The sequence below is a fragment of the Propithecus coquereli genome, unplaced genomic scaffold (assembly GCF_000956105.1).
Source record: "Propithecus coquereli isolate 6110/MARCELLA unplaced genomic scaffold, Pcoq_1.0 Scaffold126, whole genome shotgun sequence".
Lineage (NCBI taxonomy): Eukaryota > Metazoa > Chordata > Mammalia > Primates > Indriidae > Propithecus > Propithecus coquereli.
Genome location: NW_012136747.1, coordinates 2,896,913 through 2,909,704, shown reverse-complemented (window position 1 = coordinate 2,909,704; position 12,792 = coordinate 2,896,913). Strand labels below are relative to the sequence as shown.

The 12,792-nt window shown below is 51.5% G+C and overlaps 1 protein-coding gene across 2 annotated transcripts in view; it reads left to right on the top strand.

The window, feature by feature from the left end:
• SGSM3 (small G protein signaling modulator 3) overlaps positions 1-12,792 on the top strand; it is a 35,658-nt gene that overhangs the window by 21,083 nt on the left and 1,783 nt on the right. Inside the window, exons 2-16 of one of the 2 annotated variants that reach the window (XM_012638087.1) lie at positions 4,992-5,110; positions 5,583-5,659; positions 6,151-6,217; positions 8,621-8,829; positions 8,927-9,034; positions 9,549-9,692; positions 9,983-10,178; positions 10,440-10,585; positions 10,794-11,018; positions 11,377-11,431; positions 11,574-11,701; positions 11,829-11,984; positions 12,143-12,197; positions 12,386-12,435; positions 12,574-12,726. In XM_012638087.1, the coding sequence (XP_012493541.1) occupies positions 5,101-5,110; positions 5,583-5,659; positions 6,151-6,217; positions 8,621-8,829; positions 8,927-9,034; positions 9,549-9,692; positions 9,983-10,178; positions 10,440-10,585; positions 10,794-11,018; positions 11,377-11,431; positions 11,574-11,701; positions 11,829-11,984; positions 12,143-12,197; positions 12,386-12,435; positions 12,574-12,726 (1,779 nt within the window). In that variant the 5' untranslated portion in view covers positions 4,992-5,100. The remainder of the gene's footprint in view (positions 1-4,991; positions 5,111-5,582; positions 5,660-6,150; positions 6,218-8,620; positions 8,830-8,926; positions 9,035-9,548; positions 9,693-9,982; positions 10,179-10,439; positions 10,586-10,793; positions 11,019-11,376; positions 11,432-11,573; positions 11,702-11,828; positions 11,985-12,142; positions 12,198-12,385; positions 12,436-12,573; positions 12,727-12,792) is intronic. The other variant, XM_012638088.1, reaches the window with a different exon arrangement.

Genomic DNA, 12,792 nt, shown 5'->3' with positions numbered 1-12,792 from the left:
AAAAAAAAAAAAAAAAAAGATGGAGTCTAGTGGAATCAACTGGCAAAAAAAAAAAAAGACAAAAGTGCTGTGATGGAATTATTCACAGGGTTTTATGGGGGCATAGATACTTAACTAAAGGCAGAGAAGCATCATGAAAGTAAGTTAGTTATCTATTGGTGTGCAACATATGACTCCTAAACTTAGTGGCTTAAAACAACAGTAATCATTTATCATTGTTCATGGTTGTTATGGGTGAACAATTCAGGAGCATTTCAGAGCATCATTATTCTGCTTTGTGAGAGAGAAGGGCCTCTGTCATGACATTGCAATCAGATATTGGCCAGGGCTGAGGTCATCTGATGATTTGAGGCTACAGGATCTTCCAAGGTGGCTTACACATGTGGCAGGCAAGTTGGTACCTCTCCAGGGGGCTCCTCGGGTGTCCTCATGACTCGGTGGCTGACTTTCCCCAGAGCAAGTGATATAAAAGAACAAGGTGGAAGCTATAATGCCATTTATGGCCTACTGATGGAAGTTGTATACAGTCACTGTATTTTGGTTGCTGAGGTTTGCTGTGATTTGGTGTGGAGCAGGCCAATACAAGGGTGGACTACCAGGAGGTAGAATCATTTGGAGCCATCTTGGAGGTTGGCTACCACAGGAGGCTTCTGTCTATGATGAGATGTCGTTTGAGTTGAGTCTTAAAGTATGAATAGGAGTCTGGCAGATAAGGAGAAGACCATTAGAGACAGAAGCACAGAGACAGAGTACAGTGCATTTGGGCAGCTGAGAGAGTGGGCCAGCGTGACTGGAGCGTGGGGTGGGTGTGGGGTGGTGAGAGGATCCAGGGAGGTAGGCAGGGCCAGATCATGCAGAACCTCGTGTTGTTAAAGGATGTGGCTCTTCTGGGGATGGTGGCAAACTGTTGAAAGAGTTAAGCAGGAGATGGCTGGGATCTGATTTGCACTTAAGAAAGATAACTTTGGCAGTAGGAAGCAGCTGGAAATAGTGGAACTGGCAGAACAGTGTCACTAGACAAAGGAGTCAGCAGGTGGTCTTGGAAGATGAGAGTACCGGGAAGAGCTCAGAGTGAGAAGAGCAAGGGGCTGGGGGTGTAGCCCACACAGAGGTGTGTTGAGGAATAGAAGCCAAGGAGAAAAACCAGGAAGAAAGCAAGTATTTTTGTACTCTTACCTTGAAAAAAGTATTCATGTATTTTTCCTTCATTTTCCAAAAAGTGTTCATATTAGAATCCAGCCTTTCTTGAACTTTCCTGGCTTTACACGTCTCTATCCAGGTTAGTTTTTACCAGCAGCTTTCGGTGTCCTCTTATCTCCTTACAGAGAAAAAGTAGTCTTCAGAATCTCAGAGGCCTCTTAAAATAGAAATATTTTTGCTTATGTTGCTTACATCTTTCGTGTGCCCTGGCACATATCTGCAGAAAACCACCTGTGTAGTAGTAGCAATGCTGGGCTTTACTGTCAAGAAAAATAGGAGATGGGATAGGAGAGTAGGTCAAGAGGGGATGAGGGGCCATACCCCTCTGATCTGTATCAAGAGGCCATAGGAAACGGACAGAACCTTTTCTGTACCCCCTATCCCCGCCACATATACATAGGAACGCACAGGAATTTATAGTGATGGTCTGACCTTTGCATTGTGAACAAAATTTGTTTTATAGGAAATTGTAGGATTGGCGAACAAGGGAGTATGTACAATTATTTTTTTAAAATTCCTCCTAGAAACCTCAAACGTGCTTGACTCTTTCCTGGTTTTCAAAAGTTTATGCCTCTCAATACTGTGACAACAGAGGGCAGCCAGGGTGACATGGCTAACTCCCTGGGCTGCTCCTGCCAACTCCCAGGTGGCTGCTTTCAGGAAGGTTTCCATAGCGACCAGAGGCAAGAAAAACCTGCCCACCCAGCTTAGCAATATCACATCCGGCTGGGCTCCTTAGCCTGTGGGAGAAGTGGCACATATATGTGTGTATATACACTCACACACAGATAACATTGCATTGCAGAGCTGACCCTCACAGACTCCTCAAAATATATCCAGAGTCTAACCATTTCTCAGTGTTGCCACGGTAGCAAAGCCAACATCATCTTTCACCTTGACTAGTGCAAGAGCCTCCTCTGTGTCCACCGCCTCCTTGTTTGCAGGGTGGCCAGAGGGAGCTCAGAACCCTCTAATTTCCCAGCCCACTGAGAGTGAAGCCCAGAGTCCTCACTGCACTGTGAGGTGCCCATGGCCCCCTGCTGCGTCTCTTCCCACCCTTCTCCCCTCGCCCCCCAGCCCCTCTAGCCTACTGGCTGCCTTGTCTTCAGGCTTCAGCCTGCCAAGGTTGCTCCTGACTTGCCCCTTCTCCCTGGGTCCCCTTTCCCTCAGATAGCCACAGGACTGGAGCCCTCACTTCCTTTAGGTCTTTGCTCAGATATCACTTTATTCTCAAAGAGCTTTTCCTGACCACTTGACATAAACAGCCCCTCTCTTCTGATACTCTCCATACCTTTGCCTTGCTTTATTTTTCTTGTAGCATTGTAGTTATCACAACACATTTTTATGTTACTGTCAGATCCTCCACTGGGGGACGTAAGGGCCAGGGCGTTGTCTTCTACTTTGCATCCCAGCCCATAGGAGAATGCTGGCTCCCAGTGGTGCTTGGTCCCTGTTTGCCACTGAATGAATGAGTGGGACGGGAGCCAGGCTCAGGAAAGGCAGCTGCTCAGGAGAATTGCCTTCCCAGCCCCTCCGTCCTCCACAGCCAAAGTAGCTCGTTCCCTCCACTACAAGCAACTGCTTTCCTTCCGCTTTTACTCTGCTCTTCCAGAAGAAACAACCAGACCGCTACCTCTGGGGTCGCTGGCAATGAGGAGTCTTTCTCATGATCTCAATTGGGATGTTATGTTGAACCATATAAAATTGTCATTTTTGTAGGTTGTAATGGATGAATATTAGCAATTTCATGTGGTTCAACATAACAGCTTTGAGTAGATCGCAATGTAGGGGGCCCAGATACTAACAGTAACTTCTGGGAATCATTAGGACTACTAATTGCCTGATGTTTAGTGAGTACTTGCTGTGTGCCAGACAGTGTGCCTAAGGGCTTTGTATTCTCCCACTCCTAATAACCACAGTGAGGCATAGGTATTGTTATGCCATTTTATGGATGAGAAAACCAATATTCAAGTGAAGTAAACTTGCCCAAGGTCATAGCAAGTGGGTAGTAGCAGAGCTAGGATTTGAGTGCAGATCTGACTGGAGATGTCTGCGCTGTAATCACAGAAGCCATTCCCCCCACAGCCGAACACTGTCCTGGGTGCTTTCCTGTTGAAACTCCAGTGGGTAATAGTAGGCTCCTTCTAGTTTTAATAGGAGCAGGAGCTTAGAAATAGAAAGTTGGAGGAAGCCCCTACTACTGACTCCCTAGTTGATGGCTGTTTTCTTTTTTAAATTGAGATACAGAGATACAATTCATATACCATAAAATTTACCATTTTTAAAATGTACAATTCAGTGGTTTTAGTATATTCACCATGTTGTGCAACCATCACCACCATCCAATTCCAGAACATTTTCATCACCCCAGATAGAAACCCTGTTAGCAGTCACTCCCCATACCCCCTTCCCTTCAGCCCCTGGCAACCATGAATCTACTTTCTGTCTGTATAGATACGCTTTTTCTGCACATTTCATTTAAATAGACTCATACTATATTCATCCTTTTGTGTCTGGCTTTTTTCACTGAGCATAATGTTTTCTGGGTTCATCCGTGTTGCAGCGGGTGTCAGTAATTCATTGCTTTTTGTGCCTGAAAATATTTCATTGTATGAATATTTCATGTTTTATATGTATCTATTCATCAGTTGGTGGACATTTGAGTTTTTACTTTTTGGCTATAATGAATCATGCTGCTGTGAACATTCATGTACAAGTTTTTGTGTGGACATAGGGTTGTTATTTCCTTGGGATGTACACATAGGAGTGGAGTTGCTGGGTCGCGTGGTAACCGTTCAATCACTGAGGAACTGCCCGACTGTCTTCACAGCAGCTGCACCATTTTCTCATGCCCCCAGCAGTGAATGAGGACTCCGGTTCCTCTCCACATCCTCACCAACGCTTATCATTGTCTGTCTTTTTGGTTATAGCCATCCCAGTGGGTATGAAATGGGGGTCTCATTGTGGGTTTGATGTGCATTTTCCTGATGGCTAATGATATTGAGTGTCTTTTTACCTGCTTTTTGGCCATTTACGTCTCCTTTAGAGAAACGTATATTCAAATCTTTTGCCCATTTTTAAATTGAGCTATTTGTCTTTTTATTGCTGTATGTTTTTTAAGAGGACAAAAAAGGGAGGGGGCAGGGGTTTAAACAATGACAGGAGAAATTTAAATTATGTTCTTCTTGCTAACTTAGTTGCCCGGCTGCGAGGCCAGTGGAAGATGTGGCAGAACAGACTGCTGGCGCGGAGGGAGCAGCAGAGGGGAGCGGAGGTGTCTACTCAAGCAAAGCCGGGTGCTAGCTGAGTGGTGCCTCAGCGACTCTGGCTCAGGGAACCCTATTCACAGAGGTTTTGTTTTCTTTTTCTTTTTAAAAAAACATTACCTGAGCACAGGGCACTGGGGAGTCTATATGTGATTCTTCTTCTATGATAAAAGGGGAACTGAGTGGACACCCCCCTTTGGTTCATAAAGAAGTTGAAAACATCAGTTATGTAGCTTCTTCAAAGTGTGTCCTCTCTTAGACAAAGTGTTCAGATAGGAGGCTTTTTCTTTCAGAAAAGAAACAGGATTTCTTTCAAATCCTGTGCCCCCTCCATTGTTTGTCCTTAAAAAATAGGGACTTAACAATAAAAAGACAATTAAAAAATGGGCAAAGTGTGACTTTTTCCTTCTCTTTTCCACAGTGGCCAGGATTCTGGGCTTGCAAAATCAGAGGGTGGGTGGAAGGGATTCACCTTTGCAGGAGAGTGGGTGCTTTAGAATGACTTCCCCTTTGCTCTCCTAACAGGGCAGATGTTTCTGAACCAGATGAAGCCTGAGGAGCCTTCCAGCTCTAAGATAGCAGGATAGTAAACTTCTAAGTCTGGAGCTGCAGAAGGCTTGCCCTGCCTCCCAGCATGATGTCAGGTAGCAGCAGGGACTGGACTTGGAAATGGGGTATGAGGCTCTCACAGAGGAGCCAAAGGAATGGGAGCTGGCTTGTCTGTTTTCCATAAAACACCATCCAGATCAGAGAGGTGGAGGCTGGAGAAGGCTGGCTCTGGCTGTCTGAGCAAGTTACTAAAACTCTTCTCAGCTCGGCTCTCCAGTTTTCTTCTTGCCTCCCTCCAGCCTGCACATCCTCCTTAGAGGAAGAGGCAAGGGGATGATTTGATTATGTTTTGTATAATAACATGTTGCTGCTTTTTCCCCCTTCTCTAGAAATATGCTCATTTCTAGGTTTCTTCCATTCTGACCCTTCCCCACCTGTCCCACTTGAGATGGCCCAGTCTCTTTAAGGCTGGTGGGTGCTTTGGGAGGGAGAGGGAATATCCTGACTTGAGTTTTGCCTCTGCATTTTCTTGATTGTTCTCCTATTCCTGGTCCTCTTTGGTTTTAGGAAGCCACACATCTGCCAATGGCCCCTTCTCAGCCCTGACTGCGAGCATATGGCCCCAGGAGATCCTGGCCAAGCAGGTACAGCAGTTAGTCCAGGCAGGCACCAACCTGTTGTGCTCCCATGCTGTGGTGTGCAGGCCACCTCTGCAGGCTGCCCAGGAGCGGGTGGCCGACTCACACAGGATCATCTCCACCAGAGATGGATCTTAATTCCACATGCCTGTGTGAATCAGTCACTGTGCTGGAGGACAATTCTCTATTCTCCAGTAGAGGCACTATTCTCTCAGTATTATGGGGACACAGAAATACATAAAACATATTTCTTGCCTTGATCTTATTATCTTTGATCTCTGAGAAGAACAGGGAGAGTGCTAGGAGAATTCAGGGAAGGTAGTCACCCCCTGTAGCTGAGTGATGACCAGAGAAGGCTTTGTCGAATGGTGGCCTTTAAGCTGAGTCTTGAAGGCTGGGTGGAATTTTAGCAGGCAACCATGTGGGTGGCATCTTCTAGAACCTATGGTTCCAGCGAGGGGATAGACAACTGATTTTCTTCCTAATCCTGGTTCTAGAAGGAAGAGTCAGCAGAGCAACCAGAGTTCTACTACGACGAGTTTGGTTTCCGTGTGGACAAGGAAGGTAAAACAAAGCCCCTCCTGTGTGATCTTGCTGATGTCCTTGTAGAGGACTCCAGCTCCCATGACTCGAAATACATAGCACATGACCTGAGTGCTGGACATTTCTGCTGTTCCAGATTTAAGGACAGAGGCACATCCGAGGGGGATGCTGTTATAAGTATATGGAGATCTCTGATTTTTTTTTTGAGATAAATTTTATTGTTCTTTACTTGATAATAAAATTAATAGAGAAGTTGAAAAATTCAGAAAAGTATAAAGATTAAAACAGAATTAACCCATAATGCTATAAACCTAAAGATAACTGCTGATATTTTAGTGTATTCCTTTCCTGGTTTTGCATGTATCTATAGATACTTTCCATAACTAACATATATACATTCTATCTTAAACATTATATTACCAGCATTTTGCTATGTCAGTTAAGACCTCTTTAAAGTCATATATTTCAATGGCTGCAGAATAGTCTATTATAACGGATTTATTTATAATATTTTTATAACTATTTTTCTACAAATGAGCTTCTAGGCCATTTCTTTTTTTTTTTTTTTTTTTAAACTATAAATGATAAATGGCCAGGCGTGGAGGCTCACGCCTAGCCTCCGAGGAGGGGGAGGAGGGAGGATCACTTGAGCTCAGGAGTTCAAGACCAGCCTGAACAAGAGTGAGATCCTGTCTCTACTGAAAAAACAGAAATTAGCCAGGCAACCAAAAAAAAATAGAAAAAATTAGCCGGACATGGTGGCACACACCTGTAGTCCCAGCTGCTCAGGAAGCTGAGGCCAGAAGATCGCTTGAGCCCAGCAGTTTGAGGTTGCTGTGAGCTAGGCTGACACCATGGCACTCTAGCCCAGGAAACACAGTAAGACTCTTGTTTCAATCAATCAATTAATTAATTAATTAAATGGACCTATTGATTCCTAAGTAGGTTGTTGGGAAGGCCTTCTACCAGGACCCAGCATGGCCTGTCACCAAGCCAGAACCGTGGCTAAAACATTTTAATTGGCTGAAACTAATGTTCAGGTCACTCATGTTTCCAATTCTGACATAAGTTTTCCTTGTTCTTCTAATTTGCAGGCAGCTATTTGGAGGTTAAAAGCTGGCATTGAGAGGGACACAGGGAACTTTCTAGTATGTTGGAAATATTCTATATCTTGATGGGTCTCTGGATTCAGAGTCCAGAGCACTCACCATTACACCGTGGAACCACTATATCTTGACAGGGACAATGTTTGGACATTTGTTTATTGATACTCACCAAAATGTACACTTAAAATTTGTGCATTTTACTGTATGTAAAGTCATTAAAGTTGATATTTTTAAAAGCTGGGCTGAGGGCTTGGCTTTAGGATGAATATGGATGAGGCTTTCTGTGGCGCTCTCCCACACAAAGATTGCAGGGTGCCACAAGAGCCACATCCTGGTTCATTCAACAAAGATTCCATGAAGCCGACTGTGGGTCATGCACTCTTCGTGGCTGTATCCCCAGTGCCTTGAACAAAACTGAAGGTGGTCCTGACGGCATGGCGTTCTCATTCTCATGGGGGAGTCGGGCAGTAAACAAACATAATCTGGGGCAAGAAGAGTTATGACAAAAATTCTGGGACTAGAGAAGAGGGGAAGTGAATCGTATGTAAGTTGGTCAAGGAAGGCTTCTCAGAGGAGGAGACACTTGAATAGAGACTGAAGGCAGTGGCGGAGGGAGCATTGCTGGGGAGGGGAAGTGAGATGCAGAGCCCTGAGGCAGGGTGGACTTGGTGGGAAGAGCAAGAGGGATGTTTCAGTGGAGCTCGGGGAGCGGGAGGAAGGCAGAGAGAGGTGAGGACGGAGGGCTGGGAGGAGGCAGCTCACGGGCCCTGGCAGGCCTTGGGCTTTGAGTGAGCCAGGCACCACTAGCAGGTTCTGAGCAGTGGCATGGTCTGACTCGCATTGTAGAAGGGTCCCTGTGACTGCTGTGGAGAACAGCCTTCGGGAGGCGAGGTGGCAGCAGGGAGGCCGGCAGGAAGGCTACTGCGGTGATCCAAAGGATGGTGGCTCAGATGAGGGCAGTGGTTGGGGCGGTGAGAAGAGTTCACTCCTTGCACACTTGCTGCTGGATTGAACGTGGGGTCTAGGTGGGGAGCCATCAAAGGGGACTCCACGGTGTAGGCCTGAGCATCTGGGCAGTGGTGGTGTCATTTCTGGATCTAGGGAAAATGGTGCTAGGGGTGGCTTTGTAGGAGAAAGTGAAGAACTCAGGTTTGTTCGTCATAGGGAAGCCTGACCCATGCACCCCGGGAGCTGTCAGGAAGCCATTGGCAATGGGAATCTAGATTTTAGGGTAGAGGTCTGGTTTGGAACCATAAAGCTCATGCTTCCCTCCTTCCTCTGCTCATGGCTGTTCTCTCCCCTGGCTCTCCCCTGGCAGAAGGTGCTGAGCCTGGTTCCTGTCTGCTGGCAAGCACCGCTTTGACGGAGGATCCTCCGCAGAGGCTGCGGTGGCAGGCCCACCTGGAGTTCACCCATAACCACGATGTGGGGGATCTCACCTGGGACAAGATCGCAGTCTCTCTACCCCGCTCTGAGAAGCTCCGCTCCCTGGTGCTGGCCGGCATCCCACACAGCATGAGGCCACAGGTGAGATGGCCACAGGGACCCACAGGGTTCGAGAGAGTTGTGGCCCGTGGTGAGGTGTCACAAGAAAGACTGAGGCTCATGTGGCTTCTTCCCTTAGCTGTGGATGCGTCTCTCTGGGGCCCTGCAGAAGAAGAGGAACTCCGAGCTGTCCTACCGCGAGATTGTGAAGAACAGCTCCAACGATGAGACCATTGCTGCCAAACAGGTGAGGCCAGGCGCCCTGCAAGAAGAGCTGCCTGTCTAGAGGCTGGCTGCGCACCCCAGGAGGGAGGTGGTCTGCTTGGGGTTCTGGGAGCACACCCTTGGGCAGGGGTGGCAGCCCTTCCACCCACAAACATGATCCTGGAGGAAACTTGCTCCCTTCTGGGTCCTCCGTAAGCCATGGGAGAATTGTCTAAAAGGCCACCAGTGATGTGGAAAGACATGGAGGAGATGGGGTTCACAGCTGGGCTCCGCTTCAATAACAGCTGGGGATTCTAAATCCAGACTCCAGGCTCATGCCAGACGTTCTCATTCAGAGGTCTGGCGTGAAGTACCCCAGGTGAATTTGATGTCCTCAGTTCCACACTAGCTGGGATCTGATCCTGGAGGGAGGGAGGGCAACTGGGACGTGGAGCATGAGGCATCCCCATTCCTGGGGGAGAAGCCCGCCTGGGCTTTGCCTCTCCCACAGGGTGTCACAGGGTCTTGTTGTGGGTGTTGGCACGGCTGTGTGACAGATTGAGAAGGACCTGCTCCGCACCATGCCCAGCAACGCCTGCTTCGCCAACGTGAACAGCATCGGGGTGCCCCGTCTGCGCAGGGTCCTCCGAGCACTGGCCTGGCTCTACCCAGAGATCGGCTACTGCCAGGGCACGGGCATGGTGAGCACAGCCCCAGGGAGGGTGGTGAGTGTCCCAGAGGTCTTCTCCAGGCCCCTTCAGGGGAGCCATGTTACCTTCCAGGGCAGGGGAATGGGAGGTGGGGGTGGACGTGGGAGTCCCCAGGGAGGGCAGGGCAGGTGTGTATGTCGTTCAAGCAGAATGGGCCCCCGGGGGGCAGGAAACTGAGGCCCGCTGAGGAAGGTGTGCTTTCTACAGTGCGTCCCCACAGAGGCTTTTCTGGTTGGCATGGAGACATAGGTAGAGGCCCTTTGTTCCCCTGTCCTGGCCAGGTGGCCGCCTGCCTTCTGCTGTTCCTGGAGGAGGAGGACGCCTTCTGGATGATGTGTGCCATCATTGAGGACCTGCTCCCTGCCTCCTACTTCAGCACCACCCTGCTGGGCGTCCAGACTGACCAGCGGGTCCTGCGCCACCTCATCGTCCAGTACCTGCCTCGCTTGGACAAGCTGCTCCAGGAGCACGACATCGGTAAGGCCTGGCAGCCACCCAGGGGTCCTGAGACGCTGGCTGATTCTGCAGCCCTGAGGCCTTGGGACACACCTGGCAGAGGCTGACGGCCAGGCTGCGGACGCAGGCACCGCAGTCTTTGTTGCTCTCTTGCTCTCTCTCCGCTTTGAGCAGGCAAGGCCTCTTGCCACTCTCCGGGACGTGTCCTCCAGCTCCTCCCCAGGCTGCCCTGTGGCCAGGCTGTCCCTGGTCCCAGCCACAGTGGCTGGTGTCTGTTCACAGAGCTGTCCCTGATCACGCTGCACTGGTTCCTCACTGCCTTCGCCAGTGTGGTGCACATCAAGCTGCTGCTGCGCATCTGGGACTTGTTCTTCTACGAGGGCTCCCTGGTGCTGTTCCGGATCACTCTGGGCATGCTGTGCCTCAAGGTGCTTGCTGGGCCCCTGCTGTCCCCACCACCGCCATGCCACCCAGCTTTCAGGCTGAGGAACAGGAGCCCATGTGGGGTGGATGGGGGAGCTGGTGAACCAGGCAGGACCAGCCCCTGATGGCCACGCCAAGAGGGCACAGGTCTCTGAAGATGGGGGATGCCTGGCAGTGACAGCCTCCCCCCCGTCCTGCCCTGGCATGGCCCAGGAGGAGGAGCTGATCCAGTCGGAGAACTCGGCCTCCATCTTCAACACGCTGTCAGATATCCCATCGCAGATTGAGGATGCGGAGCTGCTGCTGGGGGTGGCCATGCGGCTGGCTGGCTCCCTCACCGACGTGGCTGTGGAGACCCAGCGCCGCAAGCACCTGGCCTACCTCATTGCAGACCAGGGCCAGCTCCTGGGGGCCAGCACCACCACCAACCTCTCTCAGGTGGAGCAGGAGCGGGAGACCCCACCTCAGCCCACAGTTGCGGGGAGTGTACCCTGAGGAGGCCCAAAGGGAGAGGGCCGCAGGGAACAGACTGGCCCTTGCTGCCCTGCTGTTCTGCCCCTGAGCCCAGCACTTGAGGCTGGCGTGGCCCAGTCAGACCACAGCGGTGGGGCCACCTGGCCCTCCTCGCGCGTCTAGGGGCTCTGCCCCTGGCACGGCTGACTTGCTTTCCCGATGCCCACAGCCGGCCTCAGAGGCTGTTTCAGAGGAGAGCATGTGAGAGAAAGGCTGGTGGGTTCGCTCCCTCCCGGGTGGGGGTGCCAGGGGGCCATTGCCAACCTGCTCTCCCTCCCTGTAGGTTGTTCGCCGCAGGACCCAGCGGAGGAAATCCGCCATCACCGCCCTGCTGTTCGGTGAGAACTCTGCTGTGGGCACTGAGCGGGCAGGCAGTGCAGACGGGGCCGTCTGTCCCCATACCTAGTGTGGACTTGGGGCTTCCTCTCCTCAGGGGGCCTGGGAAGGGCTGTGGTCACCATCACTCTCTGGGCCTCCTAGGGGAAGATGACCTGGAGGCACTTAAGGCCAAGAACATCAAGCAGACAGAACTGGTGGCCGACCTCCGGGAAGCTATCCTCCGCGTGGCACGCCACTTCCAGTGCACAGACCCCAAAAACTGCAGTGTGGTGAGTCGGCACTCCCAGGCTCTCCTGGGGAACGGACCGGCCCTCCCTGCCCAGCCCCATTCATGGTGCTGAGGCTTCTCCCCCTCGGTGGCCTTTCTGTCCATACCACCTCTGTCCACTCTGGCAGGAGCTGACCCCTGACTACAGCATGGAGAGCCACCAGCGGGACCACGAGAACTATGTAGCGTGTTCACGGAGCCACCGGCGTCGAGCCAAGGCCCTACTGGACTTCGAGCGTCATGACGATGACGAGCTGGGCTTCCGCAAGAACGACATCATCACGGTGCGTGGGAGGTTTCCTCTCCTTGCCAAGGGCTCTTGCTTCGGAAAACGGGGTTTTCGGCAGGGCCGAGTTGCGAAGCACAAAATCAGACGAGTTGTGTGCGAGGCACTGGCCCCGGGCACCCAGCTCTGGTTCCTGCTGTTTTCCCTCCTGTGCAGATAATTTCTCAGAAGGACGAGCACTGCTGGGTGGGGGAGCTGAACGGCCTGCGAGGTGAGGGCCTTCGTCTGCTGTGGAGTGCGGGTGGGAGGAGGGATGGGCAGTGAAGACTCGGGCACCCTCGCCACCTTCCTGCCATCGCCTCCTGCCCGTGCGCGGGCTGCGCCTGCTCTGTCCTAAGCCCCGAGAGCAGGGGTTGGAGCGCACTGGGCTGCTGCTCACAGGGCTTGCTTCTCCCGCAGGCTGGTTTCCAGCCAAGTTCGTGGAGGTCCTGGATGAACGGAGCAAAGAGGTGAGGGGGCAGGACAGGGCCGGCACCCTCCTGGCCAGGGCCTGTGCCCGAGCGCGTCCGGGCTTGTGGCAGTGGCGGTGGTTGGCTGGCTGCAGGCAGCGTTGGGCAGGGGCTTCTCAGACCCATTCCCCCCATCAGTACTCCATCGCGGGGGACGACTCGGTGACAGAGGGGGTCACGGACCTCGTGCGAGGGACTCTTTGCCCGGCCCTGAAGGCCCTGTTTGAACATGGACTGAAGAAGCCGTCTCTGCTCGGGGGTGCCTGCCATCCCTGGCTGTTTATCGAGGAGGTAAGTCGGGCCGGACTCCTGTCCCCTGCACCAGCTCTGCCTCCCCACAGTGCCCGTCTTAGGCCC